The sequence below is a fragment of the Alexandromys fortis genome, unplaced genomic scaffold, assembly GCF_014885135.2.
Source record: "Alexandromys fortis isolate MF-2015 unplaced genomic scaffold, M_Fortis_MF-2015_v1.1 scaffold_1, whole genome shotgun sequence".
Classification (NCBI taxonomy): domain Eukaryota; kingdom Metazoa; phylum Chordata; class Mammalia; order Rodentia; family Cricetidae; genus Alexandromys; species Alexandromys fortis.
In genome coordinates this window covers 4625262-4652914 of record NW_026067927.1, presented here as the reverse complement: position 1 = coordinate 4652914, position 27653 = coordinate 4625262, and the positions used below count along the sequence as shown (strand labels likewise).

The following is a 27653-nucleotide window of genomic DNA, read 5'->3' as shown; positions in this document are numbered from 1 at the left end:
AAACAAGTATGTAAGAATTTTGCTAATTCATAACATGGAAAGTATTTTTGATAAACCCTACAGCAGCAAAAAACGGTGGGATCCAGAGAAACTACTGAATTAGAATACCCTTTACAGATTCTGATGTCATCCTTGCACAAGGGCCATGCTAATTCTTTTATGTGTGCTGTTAAAGGGAAGGTCCATGATGTATCGGTCCCCTTCAGAAACAGAAGCAATTGTCTCCCGTATTGGCCTTTCAAGAGTGAACCCTAAATCAAAATTCCTTAATTTTTTAGGCCGATATCTCTTCTTAAATGCAATTGCAAACCAGCTGCGGTACCCAAACAGCCACACTCACTACTTCAGCTGCACCATGCTGTACCTTTTTGCCGAGGCGAATACCGAGGCAATTCAGGAACAGATCACAAGGTGAGATTTATTGTCAAGATGCCTTAAAAGGGCCCCGAATGGAGCTCTATACATTCCCAATTCAGCTGTCTTACACAAAAGCATGTCTGGAGAAAAAGAAGTTACTATTGACAGTATGCTTGGGGTGCTAGGGACTAGTTTACAATAACAGCAACACACTTGGTGGCAAGTATGTATCCAGTGGCAGTAGCATTTGTATGCAGATTCTTGAATAATGCAGACTTCCTTTGTATGTATTTCCTTTTTTAAGGTTTTAAGGAAGAGCTGCAGTAGGATCATACTGTTTTCTGTTGTTTAAATATGTATAGGATTGGAAATTGGTACACAGTACAGTGAGGTACCTTAAAGACTTTTTTTTAATTTTTTTTTTTAAAGACTTATTTATGATGGGTGTGATGATGCACGCCTTTAATCCCAGCACTAGGGAGGCGGAGGCAGAGGCAGGTGGATCTCTGAGTTTAAGGCCAGTCTGGTCTACAAAGTGAGTTTCAGAAAGAACAGCCAGGGCTACACAGAGAAACCCTGTCTCAACAAACAAAACCCAACTTTAATTCACCTGACTAAATGCTAGGACTCATGCATCTGAACTGTGCTTATTGCATGGATGACAAGGAACCATTTTGTTTGTAATTATGTCTAAAGCTACAGCAAAGGCTTCAGTCCTTAATCTTTGCCCCCAGGAAACAATGAAGTGAGAATAAAGCAAGCATTGCAAGTAGCAGGTCACAGTATGATGTGTAAGCCAGCACTTGTAGCCACATAGAATTCCACCCATTTACATGTTGTTTAAAAAAATTCTCTTAAGGTTATAGGTTTTTTTTTTGTTTTTTTTTTTTTTTTTTTGGCTTTTCNNNATCTATCTATCTATCTATCTATCTATCTATCTATCTATCTATCTATCATCTATCATCTATCTATAATCTATTTACTTTCCTTGTCAGCAGCACAATTCAATTTTTTTTCCGAGACAGGGTTTCTCTGTGGTTTTGGAGCCTGTCCTGGAACTAGCTCTTGTAGACCAGGCTGGTCTCAAACTCAGAGATCTGCCTGCCTCTGCCTCCCAAGTGCTGGGATTAAAGGCGTGCGCCACCACCGCCCGGCTGCTATAGTATTGTTAAATTCTAAGTGAATTAATAGAGAAGGAAGCAATGGAGGAAACAAATAGTTAATTTGTTTATGTATTATTAACCCTTCTATCTCCTTTTTAGGGTTCTTTTGGAACGGTTGATTGTAAATAGGCCGCATCCTTGGGGTCTTCTTATCACCTTCATTGAGCTGATTAAAAACCCAGCATTTAAGTTCTGGAACCACGAGTTTGTACACTGTGCCCCAGAGATTGAAAAGTGAGTTTAAAATGACTCAAGTACCTAGCAGGGAAACAGAAGGGGGAAGGCTTCTAATTTGGGTCTGTGAGATAAAAGGCCGTTATAGCCGATGCACATCAAGCTATCCTTAGACCTGAATTTGTACTTGTCTTCACTTTCCAGGTTATTCCAATCTGTTGCACAGTGCTGCATGGGACAGAAACAGGCTCAGCAAGTGATGGAAGGGACTGGTGCCAGTTAGATGAACTGTATATCCCTCGCCAGAGGCATCATCGACCTTGGTTCCACTGAACCAAGTTCATAAACTGAAGAATCCTTTCAGCTCCTCCTGACTTTCCCAGCCCTTTGGTTCTCGGGTGTCTGCCCCATTAAATGCTGGGGTTGGCCTCTTGTCTATGTGGGCAAGTTCCAAAGTTTAAATGCATTTTTTTTTGACTCTTGGCCAAAATTTAGAAGATGCTGTGAATATCATTTTGAACTTGTGTAAATATATGAAAGAGAAAACTTTTGTCTGAACTTCTTTTGGGTGTGTACAAAGTGTGTCTAACTTCTTGGGTGTGTGCCAAGTGTGTCTAAGGGAAGTACATAAACTGATACCTTGCAGTAAAGGCAGCGATGGCATGTTCTTGGCTTGAGCATAGCTCAGAAGTCTTCTGACACTTGTGCATGTAACACTTAAAAAAGGTAGTGAAGCTTGAGAAGAACTTAAGTCGTTCTTCTCAATATAGGCATGCTAGACTCTAATAAGCTGAGAACACAGGACGGTCCACAGTTGATCCACGGGATTTGTTTGCCTTTTTGCAGGGAAGCTGGGCCTGCTTTTTGGTCCTAAGGGAGAACGTATCTGAAGAGGAAACCACCTCTTGTCGGGCTTCCTGTCACCATGCTTAGTTAAATAACGAGTCAGATGGACTAATGCAGTTGGTTTTTGTAAGGATCTTTTAAGTGTTCTGAGGAGAACAGGTCCATGTTGTCCATGTTCTGTTTTGTAGCCTTTGTAGTTCCTGGGCCCTAGCTCAGCTTTCTTGTAGTGTGAAGACCCCCTAACCAAAGTCATGACATGCACACCGGCCACTGCCTTTCTCAGTAGCAGCTGCCACCAGTGCTGGTGAGGACAAAGTAGATAGCCCAGTCTCCCAGGAAATAATAATCACTTCTTGCTGAATGATCACATTTTCCCGTTACTGCTTAGGTTTTTTTTTTTTTTTTTTTTTTTTGAGAATCAAGGTCCCTACTACCTCGCAGACCAAATTATCTATCTCTGACCTCAGCTTCCTGGAGGCTGAGATTACTACTATAACCATGCCTAAGGAAATTTTTGTATGCCTTTTCTGTTTCAACAGGGAGAAATTGTTGGAGCAAGAAAATCTGCAGTTAAACGAATTCAGTTTAGGTTTAGGCTTTTTGGTATGAATAAGTAGTGTTTGAAACAAACACTTATAATTTGCTTTGCTGAATGAAGCTTGGATGTCCTTGTGTGACACTGAGAACCAACTTGAGACTGCTGAGCAGACTGGAAGTGCAGCAGAGCCACCTGCTAGGCTTCAGTTCTCTACAGGAAATGACTTTAAAAAGCTTGAACTTCTCAAAGTTGAGCTCAATTCATATTTATTAAATTTTATTAAAAATCTGAAGACATTAGTAAAACTAGAATGTTCTTAACAATTGGCAGCGAGTCCCAAATGTGCTAATCCCAATCCTAAAATGTCAACATGTAACTCTTGCCTTGGATTAATCCTAGTTTACCTTCAGCTACTTTTACAGGCAACAAAACACAAGCTTAAAAGGTTCTCGCTGCTGGTCATTCAGGGAAGCTGCTCATTTGTGAGTTCCAACAACTGGTGTAAGATCATCTTTTGACCATAGCGGACTTGTAAGGCTTGCTGTTCCCGCCAGCTGAGCTTGGCATAGACCTCCTTATTACTAAGTAAATCTTGATCAGTTTTTAAGTCTGTGGCATAGGTCTGTAGAGTCAACAGAACACTGTCTCGAAGAAGCCGTCTCCATGCTACTTGGAGCTTGGGGATGTTTGTGATTTTCAAACTGTCCTCTTCCCTTTCTTGCTCTCCCCGTCCAGCCTGGACTTTATAGCCTTGGAACTCCTTGGCAGGCATGCACAGCACCTGGAGGGAATGTGGGGCCTTAGTTAGGGTGTGCTACTCTCTGGGGGCTTCGACAGATACATCACTGGAGGAAAATTGAGTACTTTGGTCTTGAGTTTGGCTTTTCTAAATACCAGCACCCCATAACTGTCAGCCTATACCTTGAGTGTGGTGGCTAGTTCCTCTTCAGTCAACACCTCCTCACGACCAATCACAAAGGCTCCCTCTTCCCCTACCATCTCCAGCGTGCACAGGAAATCCCAGCGTTCACACAAGAGCTGCCTTTCAGCTTCATCCTTTGCTCCTGTGAATTAATGGATGAAAACGGGAGGAAATAACTCCAGCGAACCAAATGCTGTCAGCAAAGGCATCAGTGGAACCTGGGGCGGGCAGACGCACCCTGCAGTGCAGCGTCTCGGACTGCCACCATCTGAATGTCAGCGGTGTCGTCTGTGTTGTCGGGATAGGGCTCGGCAAAGCCATACATATGAATCAGTTGCCAATTAGCCATCTGCCCATATGTGTTGAAAATCTCATGACCTTTCGGAATGGGCTGAGTAGCTACCATCCGGAGATAATCCTGGGATAAAAGGGAAAAGCTGGGGCCACACCTTAGCCCCCACCAGCCTATGAAGAGTACTTCGCTCTTAGAAGAGCCTATTTGACTGGGCTGAGACTGCGTACCATCGTGTACTGTTAAACCCTCCATTATAGGAGGTGAAACCAATGTTACAGGTCAGCTTCGTGTACCAGATGCATCTCTGAGTAGTTATCTACACTTAAAGGTCACTACCTTTTTAAAAAAAAAAAAATGTTAAGGTCAGGCCTGGTGATGCACACCCAGTGCTTCCCAAGTAATCTCTTGAGTTTCAGATAGCCAGGGCTACACAGTGAAAAAGAAGTTAAACTTCATGTCAGAATAGTAGGAATAAGTGAAAGTCACATATGCCGACAAGGTCTTAATGTATAAACCAGATGTCTGGAGTTACTGTGGGCCCAGAGCCTTCAATCCTGCCTCAGCCATACAAGATTATCGGTGTTAAGCCACCACGCTCAAACCATTTGCTAATTGCTAGTCACATACACGTGTGTCTTAAAATGTTCCATACAGAATCAACACTGCAGTGGGGGCTTCCACCTCTTGAAAAGTACGGAATTACTGCTGTTCCACGATGCTCACCATGGTGGCCTTAAGGTGTGTCCGCACCATTTTACTGTAACTAGATACCAAAAGTACACAGGAGAGTAGCTAACCTCATCTACTCATTTTCACGATAGTAGGAAAATGGAGCCCAATGATTTGATTCAATGCACATAACCAGGCCAAGGGGTTCACTCACTGCAGAGTACTCTAAATTGGCATTGTGGTTGGCTATATGGTTTAGTATGTCTGCAGCAGGCACCATCAAGGGGGAGTTGGGCTCCTTTTCATCATCCTCTTCCTCCAGCGGTTCTTGGAAGCTGCCGCAGAGAGAACTCAGCTAAGGCACGGTCTTGGGTGAGGGACCTGGATCACTGTTCTTTCCCACCTTCCCCCGCAGTAATGGTTCTAAAGACGAGGGTCTGCTCTAGGCTTTAAGCACTAACCTATAAGCCATTACAAGGGCCACAAGCTGGCGATAGAGATCCAGAGAGCGAACAGTGGGGCTGAAGAAATCGGAGTGAGCCTCCATGAAGGGCAGGACGATGGAATAGTATTCACTGCGGATGTTCACCAAGTCCTTCTCCACGGCCTCCGGGACACCTGTACCCTTTAGGAGGCGCAGCCGCTCCTCCTCTGGCCTGCAAGGACAACCCACCCAGGGCCCTTTACAACCTGCCACTCAGATGCTGCAGGTATCCAGTGCCCTGGAGCAAAATGGTTGAAACAGGTTCTCCCCAGCCCTTCCCTTGACTCTCACCAAAACATGGGATGCTCCAAACGCCCCAGCTCTGGCCAGAGCGCGAAGTAGGGGCTCCAGGGTGAGGCTGGGGCTTGCAGCTCGTGGAGCAGCGCCAGTAGCAGCGGCACCCATCCCGACAGGCTCTGCAGCGTGTCTCGCTCTAGGGAAGACGCCAGGTGAACGCCCGCCCCGGCGCGACACCGCCGCCAGCCTCGGAACCAACCCTCTGCCCCTTACCCACCTCGCTCCAGCAGGCCGCTGATGGAACAGGTGTGGGGAGACAGAAGCACCGAGCGCGGCACTGCGAACAGCAGCTCCCCCGGCTGCACGCTTTCCCGCGCCACCATGCCATAGCCGGCCACCGTGCCCTGCCGGCTCACCGCCACCTTGGGACTCAGTTCCAACCCCACTCCCGCGCACCAGCGCAGGAAGCCGGCCACCAAATCGCCGTCGGGCTCGCCCCCGCCGGGTCCCGCCGCCAGTGGGGAGGAGCAAGTGACGTGGCCGCGCCCGGGATTCGAGAGCGGCAGGGGCGCGGGGGCGGCTCTCAGGACCGGGGAGGCAACGGTGACTGGCGACCTCGCCCGCGCGCGCTTGGCCGGAGCCGCCATACCTGGAGGCGCCGCGTCCTCCCTGCGCTTCCGGTGACGCTAGACGCAAGCGGATGGGGCGGGGCTTGGGTCCTGGCGCCTGCGCAGCGGGTTTAGGAGCTGCGCGTCCGCGAGCACACGGGCGAGCTCTGCGCTGCCTCCACCCTAGTTCTGGGCGCGTTCCCGACAGCAGAGTGCAGAAACAAAATCCGGTTTCTTCCTGGGGTCTTGGCTGCTGCGCGGTAGTGACCGACCACTGGTTAGCTATAGCCAACTATTTCACTGACTTGTGTCAATTACAGTTTGCACGTGAGTTTGAAGGGGCCTGAAGGTTTTCTACATCTAATACACAAACATCCGCAGTTGCTAACTTACTCGTTTTTCATCTTCTTCATAGAAATGATAGGCTCTTTAATTTTACTTGCTTTTTTAAAAACAACTGATACATTGGAAGGAGTCAATATCAGGTGAATGAACAATGGAACAAATGATCAGACATGGAGAAGTTGGCAGTGTAATTACAGTACTTAGGATGCTGAGATGGGTTCCTGTCCAGCCTAGGCTAGAGACTGTTTCTCAAAAGCAATAAAAACCAAGCAAAAGAGTGGCGTGCCGTTGCTTTGAAGAGGTCTTCCTGCCTAAACTCTTAGTTCAGCTGTGACCCTGAAAAACTAGTGTCAGGATCAGTAAAATCGTGTCTCAATCAGGGTATATAGCCTCATGATAAAACCTTTCCATGTGTTCAATTCCCTGGTTCAATTCCCATCACCCTGGTTCAATTCCCATCACCATGAAAGGGAAAACAAAAGCTTGGCAGGGTGGCCTAACACCTAGGAAGTTTAAGCAGGACTCTGCGGGTCAAGATCAGCCTGGGCAACAGACTGAGACCATGCAACTCTCACTCCGCCCAAAATGTGTGTTAACAGGCACTGAAGGTAGACAGAAACCGTAGCTCCCCTCCACCCACCTGAGCCCAAGGCAGCTAGGCAGCCAAGCAGTTTCAGCCTTCCACGTGAAGGAAACACTACATTCATATGATTAACTTATTTATTAGTTTTTCTGCACAGTTAATTTTCTACATCAATGAGGGGTTTTTTTTGTTTTACATTTTGTCATCTTAAAATCGCTAATCAGCCACCAGAATACACAAAATTAGGCTCTTAACTTTGTACAGAGAGGAAAGTAATGAACTCCAATAAAAGTTCATCTTGACCAAAAAGGAGACAATCACCAATTGGGAAACCAGACACAGGAGGGCCTGATATATATATACACACACATACATATATATATAATGTATAGATATTTATAGATACCTTGAGGACACAGCAGAGAGATGTCCGATACTTGAAGTGCTGTCTACAGTAAGGGATTTGAATTCTACCAGCTTTACAATCACATTCAACACTCACGGGAGCACAGGAGTGAACACAACCGGGGACAGAACACACTCCACTGGACTTGAGAGCAGTCTAGAAATGGCTTACAGTTACAGAAGGGGGTGGCCTGTGCCACAGATACCCGGATGTAGGTGTCCTTACTTCAGAACGTCCACACGACAACCCCCCCCCATACACACACATCTCCTCTTTCTCTCCCCCGTTTGGGGGTGACAGTGGATGAAACCAGTGACCAGGCTGAAGCTCTGGTTTCTGGGCTGTGAATCTACCTGGTAAGATAGTGGAGAGGAAGACAGCGTAGCTGTGGGCTCTGGGAGGCGAGGGTGCATCAAGAGCCTTAGGCCTCTACACCTGTGTTCACCTCAACCCCCCCCCCCCACCCATCTCCCACCCCAGGACCAAGCACGCTCCAGCCCCTCCAGCAGGCAGAGGTCGTGGGATCTTTCGGTCTTGGACCAGATCTAACGAGTTCACTTCTCCAGTGATGTCTGTGACACACTGGCCCAAGTTGGCAGGGCATTGCTACAAACATTCTTGATTGAATCTGAGGACAAGAGCAATCTCTATGGACTCAAGTACCTTTGGGCTCCCAAGGGATCACCATGAAGTTCTCAGGGGCTACACACAGCACACAAAGCAATCTTGACCTTTGCCGCCAGGGTGGGACCTGGCCCTGGGGTGACAGAGTATGGGGGTTCCTGCCCTCAGGGTTCTCCATATTCTGTCTCCATAGCTATCCTGCCCAGAGAGCACCAGGAAAATGGCTGTCTGCTCAGAGCGCCCTCTTGTGGCTTCCATCCTCATGACTGTCACCTGTACTATCAGAGTAAGTGTGCTTGCTGCAAGGGTTATAGGAAAGGGACCCCCTGAGGGTTAGGATTCTCCATTGGTCTGACACCCACTCACATCGGAGCCTGAGCTCATCACCCACCATCTTCAAGTCCCACGCTGTCTTTACATCTGCCAGGCCCATGGGGTGAGCCACATTCTTTCTTCAATACTGTATCCCATATTCTGCCCCCACCCCAGAGCCATGGTAAGTAGGTGACAGGAGCCATAGCAAGCAGTGAACATGGTGAGAGAAACGGGAGTGGATCCGGCCAGCCCCTCACACCGTCGAAGACTGTCCTGCTGCACTGTCTAAGGTGGATCCCCTCATTTTTTTTTAAGTAAAAGAGAAGTAACCCCATTTCCTCCCCTTCGCTCTCACAAAAATAAACTAAATGGAAGATGAGCCGGTGCAGAGATGGCAGTGGGACCTGGGGGCAGGAAAGCGTCTTGGGCAGGACAAGGACTTCAGCAGGAGACCTCCATGGTGTGGTTGACCTGGCCCATCGCCTCACTGCTCTCTGAGTGGGCGCAGGGCTGTGGGCGGCTGCCATCCACAGAGCTGGCGCTGGTGAGGGATGCGGTGCGTGAGCGCGCAAGGCGGGTCATGCTGGCTGAGGGCACTGTAGACAAAAACAAAGGGTCCTGAGGACAGGCAGGGTGGGTACCAGCGGCAGGAAAGGGGCAAGGCAAGCAAAGCGGCCAGGGAGACCCAGTCCTGCCACAACACAGAGGCCCAACCCAAGCCGCGGTGCTGGCACTGGCTCCATCAGGCATGCAGAGCCAGCAACAGTGAGCAGGTCAGATGGAGCTGCAGCCAACAGGGTCCTAGGTCCCAACAGCTACCCAGAGCTACAGAAGGGTAGGGCAGGTGTTGATTAGGCACTTCAGGCTGGGTAGGAAGGCACTGTGTGGCCAACTAGACCTTTATCCAGAGAGTGACAGGGTAGGAGGCGGGATTGCTTCTGTGAAGAACACAGCCACAAGCCCTGAATCTTGCTTCTGCTACTGTAGGTGAGGCCAGTCCACCTAGGGGCTGGGCCAGGGACAGGCATGACACCCACAAAGGCCTAGGGCTGTGTCTGAGCTTCTGTTTCTAACTCCCAAAGTGTTGGAAGCCTCACAGCCCATGGCAACCTAGAAACAAGACATCTGCTCTGAGATCAGCCAGCGTCAGGTTCCCATACGGGACGGTGCTCTCTGCAGACCAGGGTCCGCAGAGGAGCAGGGGATTGATCCACTGGGGCTTTGAACTGAGCAAGACACAAGAAGATTCCAAAACCACAGCAAGACACAGTGTGGCTGCAGCATCGCAGTGGAGCGGGGGAGAGGGGACTAGGCAGGGTGTCCATGCAGCAGGAGAGGGGCCATGGGCTACCTGCTCCTCCACTCAGCCTTCGGTCCTTCAAGTGTGCAACTGAGAGAGAAGACAGCCAGAGAGGGCAAGGGTAGAGGAGACACAGAACATGGTGAAGATTGGGCCAGCCCAAGGGCATCAAGATGGGCCAAGATGAGACACACAGGCAAATGAGTAAGGGCCAGGGCAGGGCTGAGCCCATTCAAACGGCCGCTCGTGGAAGCCACACAGCAGGCTCAGGATTCTCAGGTCTCCCTCTTCTCCAGCCCAGGCTGTGACTTAAGCCTCCGTGGGCCACACTCTAGATCTAGTGCCCTCACCGCTCTACCAGAACTCAATCTTGTACAGAAAGGGGAGGAGGTCTTACAATCTTCCAAAGCCCCTCTGACTCCCGGGAAGCCCAGAGACGCACTCTAGTGTCTGCAAGTGTCGCTCCTTCTTGGCCTTACAGATGTCTGCCAAGCTCCAAGAGTGCATGGGGCCTAGATTTGAATTCTGGCTAGTCCTCCCTGTCAGCCTGTGCCCTTTTTCTGCTATTTCCCTATGGGGCTGGCAGGGTGGAGGGCTATCCTATTTCTGTCCCAAGGAGGTACAGGCTCCAGAGGCTGAAGTCTTTGGTGGAGGGCACCAGATTGAGGGAGAGCGATTCTCCCGGCAGTTGCGTGTTGTTAAGAGGGGACCAGAGGTCCCGGAGGCACACAGGAGCTGCCAGAACAACTCATACTCTGTGTGTGTGTGTGGTGTGTGGTGTGTGGTATATGTGTGTGAGTGTGGTGTGTGTGTGTTGTGTGGTGTGTGTGTGGTGTATGTGTGTGGTATGTGTGTATGTTGGGTACTCATGGGTGCAGCCTGGGTCTCATCACTGTTACAGGAGGGGATGTTTCGGGAAGGATGGGGACCAGAGAGCTGGTTTAGAGCCCTTGATCCCAGTGGGTCCTCAGGCACTTTCCACAGGTTTGGACATGTTTCCACTTCTGTTCTCCAGTCCCAGACTCCATGCACCTGGGCGCTAACCCTCTTTCTGTGACAAAGAGCCTGTTGAGGTGTCCTAATCCCAATAGGGTGTGGGTGACTCATCTAAAACGGGCTTTTCTAACAGTACCCAGCCTAGGTGCTGGACTCTCAGGGGCTGGAAGAAGAGCCCTCTCCCAAACGGGCCTTGACATGGGACTCAGAAGAATGCCTAAGGCTCTACCCAAGCAGAGAAGCTGGCTGGGCCTGGGACACACACCTTATAATGTATGCAGAGTCTGGGGAGAGTAGCCCAGCCTTTGGGGTCCAGGTGACAGAGTACACACAACCACAGATTCCCCAGCACATGGGCACTGTGTCCTGGTCCCTTGCCCGGGGTGGGTGGATGTGTACTTACTGTAGCCCATGCCTTGCAGGAAGTATTTGAAGGCCTCAGTCAGTTTCCCTGGCTGCAATAAGATGGACATGAAGTGCTCTGATTGGCTGCCTAGGGTTAGCGGGGAGGATGCCATCACCCCCACCCCCGACAGGCTGGGTGATACAATGGCAGGAGGGCCTGGGGTCTTACCTGTGTCACCTGAGGAAGACCACCAGAATCTGCCATCTGAAAGGAAAAGAACAGGGGGGACTGAGGAGCCCCTCCCAACACCTGGACAGACTGTGCTGTCCAAACACCATCCTGCCCAGCAGCCCCCTCCATGCAGCTGGGCCACAGGGCTGATGGGCTGGGGTGGTGGCGGGGTGTCTCACCTTCAGGAAGGTCGTAGTGGTCGGGTCCAGTTTGGAGTTGCACTCAACCTGGGGACAAGGAGCCAGCTGCAGCAATGCCCCTGTTCCACCTGCTTTAGCAGGTTCTGTACCCAGAGCAGGGAGGGGAGGGAGGAAGGGAGGAGAGGGAGGAAGGGAGGAGAGGGAGGAAGGGAGGAGAGGGAGGAAGGGAGGAGAGGGAGGAAGGTATAGGCCCAAGGGCTTCCCTTCCCAGGCTTTTGCCCTGGAGGCCTGCTGGTCTGAGGGGCCTGAAATTCCACTCACAACGGCAAGTGGGGCAGGAATGGGACCAGGGTTGGAACCAGAAGGCCAGGGTCACTATAGCAGGACGGATCAGAGGATCTGGGCAGTGTTAAGGGATAGTAGGGGACACTGGGGCCCCTGCCTGGGTCAAGGTGGCCAGTGCAGCCCACACCCTGCCCTTGCAGCCTTCCTCATGAGCCCTGAAAGTCTGGTATCTTCGGAACATCCTAGGCGCCCAACCTGAGACGGTGAGTCACCAGAGCTCCAATGGGAGCGGTACAACCCCATCTTGGGTGCCTGGGTGGCTCCAAAGTAAGCACTGATGTCCATGAGTCACTTATGGCTCAAATTTTGGGAGAAGCGGACCTTGGGCTCTAAAATGAAGTGAGGTAGGCTACCCTGGGGAGAAGAGAGACGGGACCACCAGGAAGAATGGTCCTAGACTCGCCAGGCCCCTCCACCTGCACAAAGTGGGAGGTCAGGCCCCAGTGTGTGACCAGATGGCAGAAGAGTACCTAAGAACCCCATCACTTAGGATCTGCCCCAGATTCTAACCTCCCACGCCTGCGCAGGGGAGTCACACTCACCACCCCTTCCTCAGCAGGTGCATTATCCCCAACGACCAGCATCACCGGGCAACTACGAGACAGAGAATAAAAGTCATCTGGCCTGGGCTTAGGGGCAAACGCAGGGACAGGCTGGAGGGCAGGAGCCACTCACCGGAGTGTCTTGGCGTTGGGCACGGTCCCAGGCCGGTTAATGTCAAGGTCTCTGCGGCTGTGAGGGGAGGGACAAAAGTAAAGGCGACCCCCCCTCCAGAGGTGGATCCCAACACTGCCAACTGGTAAACCTGGGAGTCACGGACTTGCTCTGCCTACACGGGACCTATCCTTTGGCCTGTCCCTGTCATGACTCCTTTCCAGTACCCCCAAGTGAGCCAGGTATGTGCTCCGGAGTCCTTGCCACTCCCATCTTGCAGGACCACACAGACAACCCTGACCGAATATTAGCGTCCATCTGGGTCTCTTCCACACTGCGGGGGGTTTCTTCCGGTAGGAGCTTCCTTACTAAAAGTTTGCAAAAGCAAAGGCACGGGGCTGAGCACCTCGTCCTGCGATGGGGACCAAGGGCGCGACTTATCCTTTCCACTCAGCAATGGGGAAGAGCAAGAACCCGATAGCCAGAGTCCACGGCCCTGCTCCCCCTCAACTCAGAGGGCAAGAAGCTACCCTCTCCCAGACTCCAGCTCCTCTCCAGTCTGGGGATGGTGCTGCCTGCCTAGCACCCTCCCGTGGGGGATGGGAACACCCACACCTGTTGTACATGTTCCAGAAGAGCTGCAGGTTGGCCTGGTTCACCACGTTTGAGATCTGCTGCCGGTAGTTCTGCACCAGCTCTGTGTTGTTCACCAGCTCTTCCTGGGAGTGGGGGTAAGGGAAGGGATACATACTGGGGCTCGGGCCTCTGAGAGGGCACGTGGGAGTCATCTACAGAACAGCCTTGGCCCCACCCCTAGCCTAATGGGAATGGTCTGGAAGGGGCCTCGGGCGTGGAAAGACTTCCCACCGACCACCTCAGACACAGTACTGTGTGACCCAGCCTGTCCCCGCTGGCTGAGCCCCTGCCTATAGCCCCTGCTCCCGAGGACGCCCCAAATGCAATCCGTTCTGCCCCTTACCTGGCTGAAGAGATGAGAGAGTACTGTATCGGGTAAAGTGCTGGTCAAGCCAGAGAGCTGCAGGAGGGGTGGAAAGCCAGGGTGAGGCCCGACTCAGCCCACTGCTCTCCCGGACGGGCTATGTGGGCTTGGTGCTCACCTTGGTGGCAGCCCAGTCAATCCAGCCTTTGCCGTTGGGGTCAATGTTCATCAGCACCAGCCCCTCCACCAAGTCAGGGAAAATGAGCTGCAGGGAGAGAGGAAAGAGAGAGCAGGTCACGAAGCTCTTGTTTGGTGAAGTCTTCACGATACCACAGATGGGCCAGCTGAGGACCTGGGTCTGTATAGGGCTCCCATGCGGGGGGGGGGGGGGGGCTCGCTGCTCCTCTTCTCTGCCCAGCCCTAAAAGATCTTTTGATTTAGACGGAATCCATTACCCTTTCTAGGACATGTATATGTATTGTGTATGTATGTGTGGTTCTGGGAGTGGGACCCAGAGCTCTGCCTCACGTGCCCAGAGAATGCTCTATCATGAAGCCACACTGCCAGGGTTTTTAATATGTTAATAATGGTGTTGCAAAACTGATTATCAAATATCTTTAAATCTTGTAAATTTTTTACATTTCTTCATTCATTTGTGTGTGTCAGAGTGCACGTGCATTCGAGCATGTGGAGGGAGGCAAGACCCTAGTAAATGTGAATGTGTATGTGTGTGTGTGTGTGTGTGTACATTCTCATATGAAACAAGACCCTAGTGGGAGCTGGTTCTCTCCTTCTATCATCTGGGTCCAGCGGATCAAATTCAGGCTGCTGGGCTTGGTGGCAAGCTCATCTACCTGCCGAGCCAGCCTGCAGGCCCCATCTTAAAATCTTAAAACAGGCTGTTTCCTTCCTAGCTTTTTATGGCTGAAGTACCTGTGGGAGAAGAGAAGACACCGTCCTTTCCAAAGCCTGCTCTGTGCTGACTGCGACAGGGTGTTCAAGGGTTGGCCCGCGTGTAGGAAGAACAGGTGTCAGACATGCAGAGGCCTTGTGGTCTGTCTGCGGGGTCTGGACTAGTCTACAGCTGGCAAAACGGCTCAGTGTTGGAACAGAAGCTACAGGCGAAAATTCTGTTTCTGTTTCAACAATAAATGTTTGAATCCTAAAACAATTCCTGGCTTTCGAGATGAAGGCTTTCCCGCCTAACCTTCTGTTTCTGAAATGTTCTCTTTGAACCTCAGAACCCGAATGTAAGCGTAGTGTTGGGTTAAAGGACCATTTGTGTCCTCTGGGGACAACCTGTGCTGGTGGGCAAGGTGACAAGTTGCTTTGTGGCTAACAGGAATCTGGTTTTGGAGAAGGGCTAAGTAGTGGCTGACAGTCTTCCGAAGCAGGGAGAGGGGGAAGGGACTCCTTTTCCTGATTTATTCTAACTATTCATTTATGGTTGGTGTATGTGTGGCAGGTCACAGCTCTGCGGAGTCCCTTTTCCCCTTCTTCTCCTATGTGGGCTCCAGGGATCGAACTTGGGTCTCCAGGTTTGTGGGATAGGTGCTTTATTTGCTGAGCTATCTCATCAGTCCATCTCCTCTATTGTGTAATGCTAGGGGTGGGACCCTGATCACTGAGCCACAGCCTAGCACCTCTCTCTTTCCTTCCTTCCTTCCTTCCTTCCTTCCTTCCTTCCTTCCTTCCTTCCTTCCATTTCCTTGGAGGGAAAAGGTTTTTCAGCAAAAGGGAAGGAAGAAGGGGGGAGGAAGAGCAGAGTAGAGAAAGCCCTCTGTGGCCCAGGGGTCACCCTCTTGGCCTGGCCTGGGGTTCTCCGTGAGGGTGGGAAACTCACCGCGAACTTGGCCAGCACGTAGGCTCCGGCTCCCACTCCGATGCCAATCACGTACTTGAACCTGTCGTAGAGCAGAACTGGTCACTCTAAGGCTGGGATGTCATTTCCCATGAGACTCAGAGCAGGTCTCCCCTACCACCCTCAGCCCCTCACTGAAGTCAGGCTATCCTCAGTGGTGTGGGCAACTCTATCCCCAAGCTCAGAGGCGGGAGCTAGGAAGGACTCACCCGAAGTGCTGTACCACGCTCGGCAGCATGGCGGCCAGCTGCTCCATGGAAGGGAACTGGTACCTGCAGACAGAGCTGAAGTTCAGGACCTGGGGGACAGCGAGGGCACAGGGCTGGAGAGAGGAAAGAGACTCGGGGGTACCTACCCCTGAGGGAACTGAGACGCCCCCACCTGCTGCCCAGGGGCATCCACGTGGCACACCACAAAGTGTTTGGTGATCTCCTGCATGTCCTCAAAGTTGAAGAAGGTGTTGAAGCACAGCTTGTCTGCAAAGACACACCTCTCAGTGGGCGTGAACAGAGGACAGGCGTCAAGGATTGTCAGGGGCCCAGTGGGGAATCCCAGATCAGAGGCCAAGCAGAGGGGAGGGTGAGCGGAGATCTGCAGGACCATGCATCTCAGAGGGGAGGAATCCTCGCCAGCTCTGCAGCTCAGGGTGGGGCCAGGCAGGGTGACCAGGGCACAGCTGCACTTACGATTGAGGCCCACATCATGGTAGGTGAGGATGGCTGGGCGGTTCCCTTTAGGAGAGCCCCGGATCACCACATGCAGAAGGCCATAAGGCGTCTCGATGTCATGTTCCTAGAGGGGACAGATGACATAGGGAGCTCTGGTTCTTGGGGAATGAGGTGCTAGAGCCCCTAGCCAAGGTGTCTATCCCTTCAGGTCACCCCACAGAGCACAAGTGGAACCCTCCTCCTCAGAGGTGGTTGGCGCAGGAACAGCCCCGATTCCCTCTACAGATGAACCTGCCACTGCCCTGCCCCTGCTCTGCATCCAGCCTGCCACAGGGTCCTGGGAGGTCAGCGTTCTCTCCACTTTGCACAGCCCTCTCGAGAGGGCTCTGCCACCCCACTACCAATCATGGGGTGCCTCCTTCCTGCAGAATGGCCTCACTGCCCCACCTAGAATCCACAGCAAACATTCCCACGTCAGCTACATCCTGCTCCCGATCCACACATCTGTCCTTGTCCTGTCCTTATTCTTGCTCCCTCAAATTCCCTGCCCTGTGGTACCCATCTCCACGGCCAGGTCTGCCCCCAAGTCCTTCTGCAGTTCCTACTCCCAGGTCAAGTCCATGCCCTTGGCTTTGTTGCTCAGGACTAGTCCTTCAGGGGGACCTGGTTCTGTGTGACTTTGAACAGGGCAGGTGGCCTCTCATCCCATAGAGCCTTTGTGTAAGTAGACATGGCCCAGAGAAGGGGGGCTGTTCCAGGTGGCACCCCTGAACCTTAAGGGGCTACCTTGTCAACCGGCCTCTTTGCAAACAGGCCATTCCTGGGATTCCTCAATCAGGAAATTCCTAGCTCACTGGTCAGAGTTGAATAAACCCTAACCCTGTATCACAGGGGTCCCGACACCTCTGCTAGTGGCCCCAAGCTGGGGTGGTGTTACATCCCCAAGGGGAGAGAAACAGCAAGTGGCTGAGCTCCGATTGTGTACCAAGTTTCCTACCGGACACTTGAGACAGAGAGAACCTAGACTCCATTTTGCTGACAGGGACACTGGTTTCGGAAGAAGGAGCTGTGTATGACAGAGCCAGCTTCCCGCAGTCTGGCTTTTTGGGGTGTGGCGTCAGAGGCCCACTGTTCAGACTGGGTCTCCAGAAGGAAAGGAGGTGATGATCCCACAGCCACAGGCTACACTCTGGGATTCAGTGTGATTCAGGGGAGGCCTGAGTATCATCCTGTGGACCTCATTTAGGCCCAAGCCCAACACAGCTTCCCGGCTCCATCCTCCCTCACGATCCATTTGACCGGAAAAGCTTCCTGCTCATTGGTGCCTGGCATGTGACACCTCATTTATTCCTCACTGGACCCCAACCCTCTACAGTTTGCTCTACGGGAAGACGCAAGACTCGGACCCAGAGAGGATTATCCACTCACTCAAGGTCGAACCCAGAGCTGACAAGATGCCAGCTCAGGGCTGTGGCTCTGCACCAAGGAGAGCATTTTCTGAGGGGCGGGGCTGAGGTTCATCAAGGGGGGCCCCCACCCCAGCCAGCTGCTTTTCTCCTCTGGGGTCCCTGCTACGGTCACTCCACTGTTCTCTCAGCTCTAAAGGAAGGGATGGGGCGTGAGGGACACAGTGGAAAAGCACCACGCAGCCAGCAAAGGGTCTGTTTCTCTGCTGTGGTGGGTCCAATGTCGCTCTGCAAGGACCCCGGGGCCTCGGAACTCTCCAAAATAGTGAGCCGTTTCTGCCCTCTGTTACCAGAGTTGTCTGCACTTCCCTTCCCAACCCTGATGTGGCTGCCCAAGTCCTTATCTCTAGGCAGATACCATCAGTCACACAGCACGGGCCTTGCTAAGGAGGGTTCACTTCCCAGAAGGGGAAGCTCTGGCTTTGACCAGGTCATGGGGACCCACAGGAGTGATGCTAACCAAATTTCTCGTATTGAGGCATAGTGACCTTGACTGAAAGTTCCCAATAACGTCTTTACCACCGCATCCTCCTCAACCCCGGGCGGAGAATTCAGACCCAGGTGGTCTGATGGAGGCTGAGCATCCCCACCCCTCAGGCCGCTGACCAGAGTGTGGGGGGGGACACGCCTCAAAGGCCACAGCCCAGCAGACTGTCAGCCCCTCAATTCCCAGGGTAAAGTGCTCCCATTGGCTCTCAGTGACGTCAGAGCCCCACCTCCAGGTGGGAGCTAGAGGGATGCACTGCGGCAGGCAGTAAGGGAGGGGGCTTTGACGTCTCTCGCTCTGTCTCTCCACACCAGTGACCTTGAGGGCTGGGGAGAAGAGGGTCAGAACAGGGCTGTGACATATACTAAGGCGATGGCGGTGGATGTGGTAGGATTTGGTTTCAGCAGCTTCCTGGGTAATTCGGGTCTGCACGGGAGGGTAGAGGCTGATTAGGATCAGGCCGGTAAGGAGAATGAGTGGCAGGGGCACGGAGCGCGAGTGCAGGGCAAAGCTGCCCTTGCATCTCCCACGGTGAGGAAGCGCACAGGGCTTGGGTAGCTGTTGCTCCTCCCCCGTAGCTAGAGGAGGTGTCCTGGCGCCCCACGCCCTGCCAGCTCAGTGCTTCAGTCTTGTCTTCCCCACCTTGTAAAATAAAGCAGGGCAGCCTCTCCTTGACTCCTCCCGCGATACTCGCGCCTGAAGACCCAGACCCCCGCCGCCTTCTTTGCCCGGCACCGCAGTGCACTGGGGATACACAAGCAACTCCTCATGGAGACGTGACGCTCTGCGGAAGCTATCCAGCATCATGCGGTCCCCCCTCCCCTCCGCCGTCAGGCTAGACCCTGCAGGCACAACCCTGACAGAAGCTAGGAACATGGCAGAGGCTCACAGAGGACGCACCAAGCTGAAGTGACCCCAAGAGTTCACAGATGAGGCCGAGAACACAAGCCAGCAAACAGAAGCCAATGGACCCATCCTTCTTACCCAGCCCTCCACCCAGTGCCTGAATAGACGAGGAAGACAGGCTTCGGGGCAGAGCTGTCACCAGACAGGTCAGGAGGACACCTTATCCTCTGTAGGTCACAAGGATGCTCCATTCTCCCTGCCCATCTCGCAGCGCCCCTGGACCCTCACTCACCCCATCCCAGCACTCCGGCATCTTGCCGCGGAAGGGAATCTGCCGAACCAGAAAGCGCAAACAAAAGCCTGAGTCACTCGGACAGCTTGGGTGGGAGACTTGCGGCTCTGTGACGGGGCGCACAGCTCCCCGTGATTTTATACACAGATCCCGGCCCTGCCCAGGCTGGTCCCTCCTCCCTGAAGGGTTTCTGAGCAGCTACTTGCTCACTCCGAGTCCTGGCTCCCACATTGGCTGTTAGGAGACAAACCTGGCTCCAATTGGCTTCTGAGATCCTCGCTCACTCCACCTTGCTTCAGCCCCTCCCGCCCTAGTGACACAACACCCCCGATTGTCCCCAGCCCCTGCAGCTCAAGGGTGCTTAGCACCCAGGCACCTTCCATCAGGTGCAGCTTAATGTGGCTCCTGGGAAGCAGCAGCCAGGGCAACACAGGCACCCCAGCATCACGCACACGGAGGCGCCTGACGGATATGAATCCCAGTGTGGGGTGGCCTGAAAAACTGGACTTGCAGACCCGTCTCAGCACTCGGCTCCATCCCCTGGGAACACAAGGGTCCCAAGAGACCCAGTATCTGGAGCACCTGACTCCCAGGCCCAGACATCCCAGCAAGACGACAGCCTAGGTGGTATAACCTTGAGGGCAGTTACTGGTTGGGAAGGACGTCACTGGTTTGGGGAGCACCTGGGTTTATCCATTGCTTCGGGGTCTCCCCCCTTAGGCATCTCCAACCCTGCCAACACAGATGCCCAGGGCTGACCCACAGCCCTGCAAATGTGGAGTTTAGGGGTCTGAGGGTGCTGGGCAGAAGCAGAGGAGCAATAGGGAAGGCCTAGCCCTCCTCGACCTCACAGTCCTGCAAGAGGATAAGGCAAGGGGGGCGGGGGACAGGCTGACATGCTTGCGTTCCAAACAAACACTCAAGCCAAGTCCTGTCTTCTGAAGCCAGTCGGTATGAATCCAGCTCTTGGGGCTCTGGAGAGGACACACAAGCTCCCCCAGGCTGCATGCTTTATCTGTCAGGACAGCGAGGCTCAGGGTGAAAAGCTGACTGAAGGCACACAGCGCACAGAGGAGCAGGAAGACGAGGGGAGTAAAGGAGAGGAAGTAGGCCAGGATGGTGAGAGAGGAGGGCGCCCCGGGGCTGAGAGGACCAAAGTAACAGGGAACATGGTAGGGGCAGGTGCCGGTGCCCCTATTCTGTCTCCGGTCCCTATCTGCGCTGACGGCCCTGCATCCCGGTGGGTCCCGGGGGAAGGTGGCCAGCTCCCCGCCCAGGTGCCTGGTGACCTCCTTTGCAGCAGCTGCGTGCACTATTCCTAGTAACAGCCTCTGTCTTGGGTACCAACAGCTTTGCCTGCACCACTTCTGACCAGGCCACCCCCAAACAGAGACATGGAACAGTGCCCCCAGCCCTCCTGTCCCGGTCTGCTCCTCCCAAATCTACCCATGGGCCTCTCAAGGACCCTGCTACCAATTCCCACTCCCTGCAGTCCTTTACCGACCCACGCCCACTCCCTGACTACCTATGGAGGGGTTTCCCCTCTCCCTGCTCCCAACGGAGATGCTCGCTTAACACCGGCCTCTTCCAGAGCTTCCTGTCTCTGCTCAGCTTGCTGGCTAGAAAACCCACAGACCCAAAGTCAGGTCTGCTCAACCAGCTGTCTGCGGGGTCCTGGGGCAAGGTATTTATTTCTCTGCTTCTGAGGAAACACAGAAGCCTGAGAGACAGGATGGGGTGCCTGAGGCCCAGGAGTCCGATTGTTTTCTCGTTCAGGTAAGGGGCAGCAGGGCTTCTCAGCATTCTAGGCCCACGGTACGACCATCGAGGGGAGCAGTCACTTACATTAGAATGCCCCCCATGCCAGACCCTAAGTGCTTTCCACTCTCTCAGTACCCACTTTTCAGACATGTGATAAGCTGCTCCGCCTCACACAGCTAGAAGCCACAGCACCAGAAGTCATGTCAGGTGATCTACTGCGACTGCGTGCTGTGGTCGGCGGTGCCTCGTCACGGTCACGGGGAGTGGGGAGGTGGAGGAAGATGTCCAAACACTTGGCCCATTCCCTTATAAGCACTCGGAGCCGCTTCACTGTGAATGAGTGAATGAGCCCGCTGGGGCAGCGTGGGGCGAGGTAGGGGGAACCTAGACTGGAGCAGGCTGGGAGTAACATAGGAGTGAGAGGTGAGGGGTGGACACAGACAGACTTAGGCTGAGAGCAGCGTGGGCGGCGGACTGGGATCTCTTATGCTTTCTGGTTTCTCTGTCTTGCTTCTTTCTCCCGCAGCTGACCCTGTAGAGCCAGAGACAGTGACACTGCCTGCCACTGTGGTGCTGGGCATGAAGGTGGCTCCCCAGCTGTGGCCCAGAAAACAGCCATCTTTGTGGGTGTTTTTCTTTAAAAAACCAAGCAAAACCTGCCTCTATGAAGTGCTCCCTGGAGAGCACGCTGCCCTTCACGGAGCAAAGGGTGCTGAGAACCAGGGTCCCACCGTGCACAGCTGCTCGAGGCTTGTCCACTCACACACCCCACCCTCATTTGTCACAGACAGAGACTTCCATGACAGGGCCTGTTCTGATTTCTGGCTGTCCCTTCTGAAGAAGAGGCTGGTCCACTCAATCCTTCTCGGGGACTCTGATTGGCCCCAGCTGCCAATCAGAGTGCTGCACTTTCAGCTGAGGCCTGTGACCTCAGGGGACGTGAGCGTGAGCAAGGTCTGCCTACCGCCTCCCTCCTTGAAGAGGCACGTGACCAAGGGACCAACACAGGCCCAGATCCTCATTCTTGCCTGCTAGCTGCGTCAGGGGGAGGAGCCATTGGGGAGCCCCACCTCTTGTACTGCTTCAGGGGGAGGAGCCATCGGGGAGCCCCACCTCCCGTATCCAGACTGTGAAACTGTTCCAAGGAGACTGAACCAAATAAAGGTCAGGAGGAGAAAAGAAAGTGGCCTGGGGGCGACTTCCAGCCAGCGGGGAGGAAGGGGCTCTGAACTGGTTTGTTATATTCAGGTGGCCAGTGACGTCTGAGAGCCCTGGAAGCCTATGTCCCTCTCTGTCCTATGCCGCTGTTAGATATGGTCTGGGACCTGGAACTACACAGTTCCCGGGGGTCTCAGAGGGGAGAAACGGTTGAACAAAATCATGCGAAGGAATCAAACAAAGAGCAAGTTCCATTTTCATGGTACCTTTGGCATCAAACTAAAGAGGACACGGTTGTCCAGGCAACGGTTGCTATGGAAACCAGAGTTAGTTCACAGTCAACCTAGCTTCCACGGGTGGAAAATGCTGATTCAGGTGACAGCATCTCTCGCTCCCTTTTGCACACTCATGGCCTGAGGCCTCTGCTTCCTTCCCAGCTGTGCTGTTCACAAAGGGTCCGCCCCACTCCCGCTCTGCCCGAAGCTGGGTAGGGGGAGCAGCTGTAACGAAACCAGTGGAGGAGGCGCTGTGAGCAGTGGGGGCAGTCATTAGACCATGAGATGGCCTGTCCTCCCTCCCCACCTGAGACCGGGACATGCAGACAGGCTATGACTCTCCTCTACGACCCGGCCTAGCGGGAATGCGGTCCACACAGATACGGGGGCCCCACATTTTGAGAGGCTGAACTTTAACCTACCTTCCAGTCTGTGTCCACAACTGAGAGGAAGGTGTCAGGGTTATCCTAAGGAAAGCAAACAAGGAGGACAAGTTAGACCGGCTCCCAGGCTCTGCCCGGAGCAGACTGGTCTTCAGACTTCAGTCATACTCATGCTGACAGAAGGGGCTCACGGGCTTACCTAGGGTGTCGGGGTACGGACAGTGCAAGGATCTCTATCTCGTAGGGTATTGGGGAGACTGAGGGCTGCTCTACAGGCAGAATGCACTGGGATCTCAGTGCTGGCTTTGGATCACTGCACACAAGGGTAGAGGATCGTGGAGGAGCAAAGAGGCACCTTGCCTGTCACCTCCATGGCAGGGAGGGAAGCTGAGGTCTGCTCAGTGTCCTGGCCTGTGCACACTAGGTATTGTCAAGGCCGGAAGCAGTACCCACTCAGCTCTCTCAACCTTCCTGGGTCTATGCGAGACTGACAATTGGCATCTTCCACCTCTGGACTCCAGATGCCATGACAGAAGACACCCAAAGCTGAGTATAGTAGCACGGGCCAACCATTCAACACTCAGGAGGCTGGGAACCCACGGCCAGCCTCGGCTATGTAGGGAGACCTACTGACTCTTCCAAAGCCTAGGGAAACTACAGCCGTCAAGGGAGGAGGGCAGCCACTTCTGGAACCCTTTAGGAAGGGGGCTGCTGGCAGACGGGGGAGGGGCTGGTCACTGATGGAGCCTGTCACCAAAGCACCTCAGTGAGAGGATTGCTAGTGTGGGAAGGTAATTACCTCGGGGGAGAAGGAGGCAGTTCTGTTAAAAACACAAAATCTGACAGAAAGGATGAGGCAGATAATGGTAGGGTGTGCTGTATGCTCTCGGGAAGCTAGGGGCCCAGGAGATAGGCGCGTGGGAGGGATGGGCCCACAAACCAAGACACGGCAGGAAAATGAGCCGGCATGAAACCCTGGGAATCACAGGAGGTGTCTGAGGTCAGAAAAAAGGGCAGGAGGGGGTCTGGATGAATGGAAAGTCTATGAGGGGTGCGGAGACCTGGGAGGTCCAGAGAAGGGGCAGCCAGTGTCCCCTGGAACCTGGGACTCCTCAGACCCTGCAGACTTCATGGAAAGCCGGTCTAAAGTGGCTTATAGAGGTGGACAGGCACAAAGAATACAGTCATGCCTCTGCCTCTGCATTGGTTCCAGAACCTTCGGTAGGTACCAAACTTCACTTCTCTAAGATGGCATTGTATCTGCCCAGCACCCATGATTCTCCTCTCATACAATTTAAATCAGCTCTAGGTTGCCGATAACACACCTTCTAGAAGATATGCATATGTCGTGGAAGTAGATGCTATACTCCGCTGTTAAGGGAGCAAGGACAAGAAAAGTGTGTACAGACGATTTTCTCTGGCTGCTTCTGTCAGACTAACTGAGGTCCTGGGTGTGGACACAGTGGATGTGAGGGCCTGCCGTACTCACCCCTCTCTAGATCCCTGTACCTAAGTCTGTACCCGGCAAACTACAGCCGTTCGGAGAGTGAAGAGGTCAGGCAGGCAGTGCACTCAGGATGCTAAGAGACCTTGCCAGCATCACAGCCTGAGGAAGGGCAGCTTCTGAAGACAAAGGCGCAGCTAGCTGACACCGCCAGGATTCTGCTGGGAGTCATGAGGAGGCTACACTGGGCATTTTTAAAAAATGCCCCTTTGGAAAAAGCAGAGGTGACCGGGTACCCAGCAAGAGCCTCTTGCTGACTCAAGGACTGGAGCCTCTGCACGAGTCTGAAACACAGATCTCAAACACCAGAGTGGTAGACTACCACCGCCCTGATGGCTGCTGGCGTGAAATGAGAGACTGGGTTCAGCAGAAGGAGGAGGAAGGCTGCCAGGAACAGGAGGGGAGGACCGTGAGTCAGGAGAAAGGGACGGTGAGGTGCTGCAGGAGGCTGGAGAGACCTGGGCACAAGACAGACCCGTGCTTCAGGGTTGGGGACACGCTGCCAGTGACAACAGAGTGGAGGGGTGCCAGGAACAGCCTAGTGGCCGGCAAAGGCTTCCTGGGAATGCGTGAGCAGAGCCAGAATAAAATAGGAAGCCTGCCCTGTAAATTCTCGGGCTGATGTCTCCAGCGGAGGAAGCGGCTGGAAATATGGCAGATACCCTCAAGGTTCAAGGAGCCTGGGAAGGAAGGAGGTGCGGGGGGCGGGGGGGAGAGCAATATTCTGGAACCTGGGATGAGGAGCTTGTCAAATGCGCAGCTCACTGCCGGCCCTACAGGCTACCTTCGAATAACCCAGGCGTAGGTGCTTGGCTCGAGGTTATGCGTTGAATGACCAATGACGCCCCATTCAGGGGCAGGGCTGTGGCCTCATGTGGTTGGGCTCCCCAGAGCCCCCACTAAGCCACCTGATCCCAATCCTTGCTACTCTTTCTGGTGGGAGGCTGGAAGGTCGGTGGAGATAAAACACGGAGCTGAAGATGGAAAGCACCGGGCTCCTGCCTTTCCCAGCTGCAAACAAGGCTGGGAGGATGCATACCCAGCAACGCTGGATGCACACTTAGGCTGATCCCGCCCGCAACTTCCTCAAGAAACGAGAACCAGGCTGGGCGGTGGTGGCGCACGCCTTTCATCCCAGCACTCGGGAGGCAGAGGCAGGCGGATCTCTGTGAGTTCGAGAACCAGCTTGGTCTACAAGAGCTAGTTCCAGGACAGGCTCCAAAGCCACAGAGAAATCGTGTCTCGAAAAACCAAAAAAAAAAAAAGAAGAAGAAAAGAAAAGAAAAAAGAAATGAGAACCAGTCAATTCTGGGTAGCTCTGAGTTCACAGGGCAGTTCTCTCTAGTACCACAGACAAGATTGCAGGAAAACACGCAATTTCCCTCTTCACCACAAGGTGGCGCACGGTCCCCAGGACCTGGAAGGGGCGACTCACCAGCTCTGTCACATCCTGGCCCCGGAGTAGGGGCTTCTCCTCAGGGAATCGCAGCTCCTGCAGGCCGGCCATGGTCACGTCGTGGAGCAGAAGCCCTAGAAAGAAGGGAGCATGAGGTTGGGCCTTATTCTGAAGCTGCCCAGCGAGGCTAAAACAGGCCAGGGCTACTGGCCCCAGGCGATCACAACTCCAAGACCAGTTTTATGTCAAGGAATATTATATTGTATTTGCTCTTTTCAAATAAAAACGTGTTCTGCAAAACTATGCAACACAAGAGGATCCCTGTAAATTTCAAACAAAACCCGGCATTTACGGTGAGGCAGAGGGGTTCTGTGGGGAGGTAAGAATGCGTCAGAAGTGCCTTCCAGGGGCTTTGGTAGACTGAAGCTGGAGAGGAAGGGAGGCGAGAGCTCTTTTTCCTGGGACTTGAACAAAGCTTGCATCAGGGCTGAAGATCTCAGCCCACATCCACCAGAAGGTCCCATACCCCGATTTCTGGGTGACTCAGATAGACACAGAAACTTTTCTCCCCCCAAGATTTATTTATTCTGTATACAGTGCTCTGCCTGCATGTATGCCTGCAGGCCAGAAGAGGGCACTAGATTTCCATTATAGATGGTTGTGAGCCATCATGTGGATGCTGGGAATTGAACTCGGGACCACTGGGTCAGTGCTTTTAACCTCTGAGCCATTTCTCTCCAGCCCCGATAGAGAAACTTTGGAGCTTTGGAGGAAGAAAGGGTCACACTTAAAGAGCATGTACACATTTGCTCTGTGTGTGTCTGTGTAGGAGTGCAGCAAAAACATCAGACCCACAGAGAACCCAGGACGAGGGGCTCGCAGGAGAGGCAATGCCATCTCTCACTTGGGTATAGTGACAGAGGCCAGAATGTACCTAGGCTCACCAGTGTCACCATCAACAGAAAAGCTGGAAGGAGCCAGAAGCCCATCATTGGGCCTCTAGGGTCACACGTTGCTTTGGTAATCTGACTAAGATTATTTCAGATCATGGGGAAATACAGCTAACAGGGCTAGTGAGGTGGCCCAGCAGCTAACGGTATCTGGCATCGGATTTGACGACTGGGTTCAATTCCCAGAACCCGCACAGTGAAAGGACGGCACCGAGTCCCACGGTGTCCTCTGATCTCTGCATGCGTGTCGCCACACATGCGTGACAAAGGCAGGGATTTTTACAAAGCAGCTACAGAAGCATTCGGAATCCTACCATGCAGGAGAGATTCAAAGGGCCCTACCAGAAAACCCAGGAAGGCTGTGCATCATGTCACAAAGTCCCTGGGGGAGGGAAGTTTCTGTCCTGCCCGGTCCGCTGCCAAATCTTTACAGTGTTCTAAAGCATTATCCCACGACGGGGCATGGTGGAGAGCGAGCTACGGCGGGGTGAGGGTGGAGGTGGGGGTGGGGGTGCCGAGACACACAGTAAAACTCCGACAAAATATTCATAATAAGCAACTAGTTCAGGCATTGCTCTTGGAGGGGTAGATTGGGATTGAAGATAGGGTGTCCACCATGGGAACACAGCCCACAGAATTAACTGGCCGGAACTCATGGGTACTTGCAGAGACCAGGGAGCCTGCAGGGGTCTGACCTAGGTCCTCTGCATATATGTTATGGCCAAGTAGCTTTGTATTCTTGTGGGGTTCCTAACAGTGAGAGAGGGGGCGGTCTCTCTGACTCTTGCTAACTTGTGGAACCCTTCTCTTTCTGCCAGGTTGCCTGGTCCAGTCTTGATGTGATGGTATGTGCCTGGTCTTATTGTAGCTTGCTATGCCACGTTTGGCTGATGTCCCTGTGAGGCCTGCTCTCTTCTGATGGGAGGCAGAGGGTGGGAACTGGTGGGGAGGGGAGGTAGGAGGGAGAGACTGGAGGGAAGGGGAGGGGAAACTGCAGTAGAGATGTAATATATGACAAGAAGAAAAAGAAAAAAAGGATGTCTACTCTAAAGTATGGAAGGAGATATTTTTAAAAATATCTAAATTAT

The 27653-nt window shown here is 53.1% G+C and overlaps 3 protein-coding genes across 13 annotated transcripts in view; 1 reads left to right on the top strand and 2 right to left on the bottom strand.

Annotated features, from left to right (window-relative positions):
* Cnot1 (CCR4-NOT transcription complex subunit 1) overlaps positions 1–2244 on the top strand; it is a 58774-nt gene extending 56530 nt beyond the window's left edge. For all 8 annotated transcript variants that reach the window (XM_050143993.1, XM_050143989.1, XM_050143991.1 and 5 more), the window contains 3 exons: positions 279–411; positions 1620–1754; positions 1899–2244. In XM_050143993.1, the coding sequence (XP_049999950.1) occupies positions 279–411; positions 1620–1754; positions 1899–1977 (347 nt within the window). In that variant the 3' untranslated portion in view covers positions 1978–2244. The remainder of the gene's footprint in view (positions 1–278; positions 412–1619; positions 1755–1898) is intronic.
* A 1089-nt stretch (positions 2245–3333) lies between these two features.
* Positions 3334–6371, bottom strand: Setd6 (SET domain containing 6, protein lysine methyltransferase). The gene is made up of 7 exons (XM_050143994.1): positions 5963–6371; positions 5740–5881; positions 5426–5620; positions 5179–5299; positions 4238–4418; positions 4000–4142; positions 3334–3859 (listed from the first exon to the last, which is right to left on the bottom strand). The coding sequence occupies exons 1-7, from the start codon at positions 6330–6332 to the stop codon at positions 3542–3544; spliced, it is 1470 nt and encodes a 489-aa protein (XP_049999951.1). The 5' UTR covers positions 6333–6371; the 3' UTR covers positions 3334–3541.
* Positions 6372–7350: 979 nt separating this feature from the next.
* Ndrg4 (NDRG family member 4) overlaps positions 7351–27653 on the bottom strand; it is a 33695-nt gene continuing 13392 nt past the window's right edge. Inside the window, exons 2-17 of one of the 4 annotated variants that reach the window (XM_050143999.1) lie at positions 25655–25749; positions 22755–22799; positions 16066–16171; positions 15735–15855; positions 15589–15651; positions 15362–15422; positions 13697–13783; positions 13558–13614; positions 13194–13297; positions 12600–12656; positions 12467–12518; positions 11619–11666; positions 11437–11472; positions 11266–11317; positions 9918–9956; positions 7351–9162 (exon numbers count right to left, since the gene is read on the bottom strand). In XM_050143999.1, the coding sequence (XP_049999956.1) occupies positions 9008–9162; positions 9918–9956; positions 11266–11317; positions 11437–11472; positions 11619–11666; positions 12467–12518; positions 12600–12656; positions 13194–13297; positions 13558–13614; positions 13697–13783; positions 15362–15422; positions 15589–15651; positions 15735–15855; positions 16066–16171; positions 22755–22799; positions 25655–25726 (1155 nt within the window). In that variant the 5' untranslated portion in view covers positions 25727–25749 and the 3' untranslated portion in view covers positions 7351–9007. Of the gene's footprint in view, positions 9163–9917; positions 9957–11265; positions 11318–11436; positions 11473–11618; positions 11667–12466; positions 12519–12599; positions 12657–13193; positions 13298–13557; positions 13615–13696; positions 13784–15361; positions 15423–15588; positions 15652–15734; positions 15856–16065; positions 16172–19138; positions 19263–22754; positions 22800–25654; positions 25750–27653 lie in introns of those variants that run through there. The other 3 variants (XM_050144000.1, XM_050144001.1, XM_050144002.1) reach the window with 3 other exon arrangements.

What these genes read in the sequence shown, in the direction of transcription:
- Setd6 (XM_050143994.1), bottom strand. Translation starts at nt 6,332, where the DNA reads ATGGCGGCTCCGGCCAAGCGCGCGCGGGCGAGGTCGCCAGTCACCGTT. An exon ending in GCCCTTGTAATGGCTTATAG is followed by an intron (nt 5,300 to 5,425) that starts GTTAGTGCTTAA and finishes TCTCTGCGGCAG; the next exon opens with CTTCCAAGAACCGCTGGAGG. An exon ending in CCGAGACGCTGCACTGCAGG is followed by an intron (nt 4,143 to 4,237) that starts GTGCGTCTGCCC and finishes ATTAATTCACAG; the next exon opens with GAGCAAAGGATGAAGCTGAA.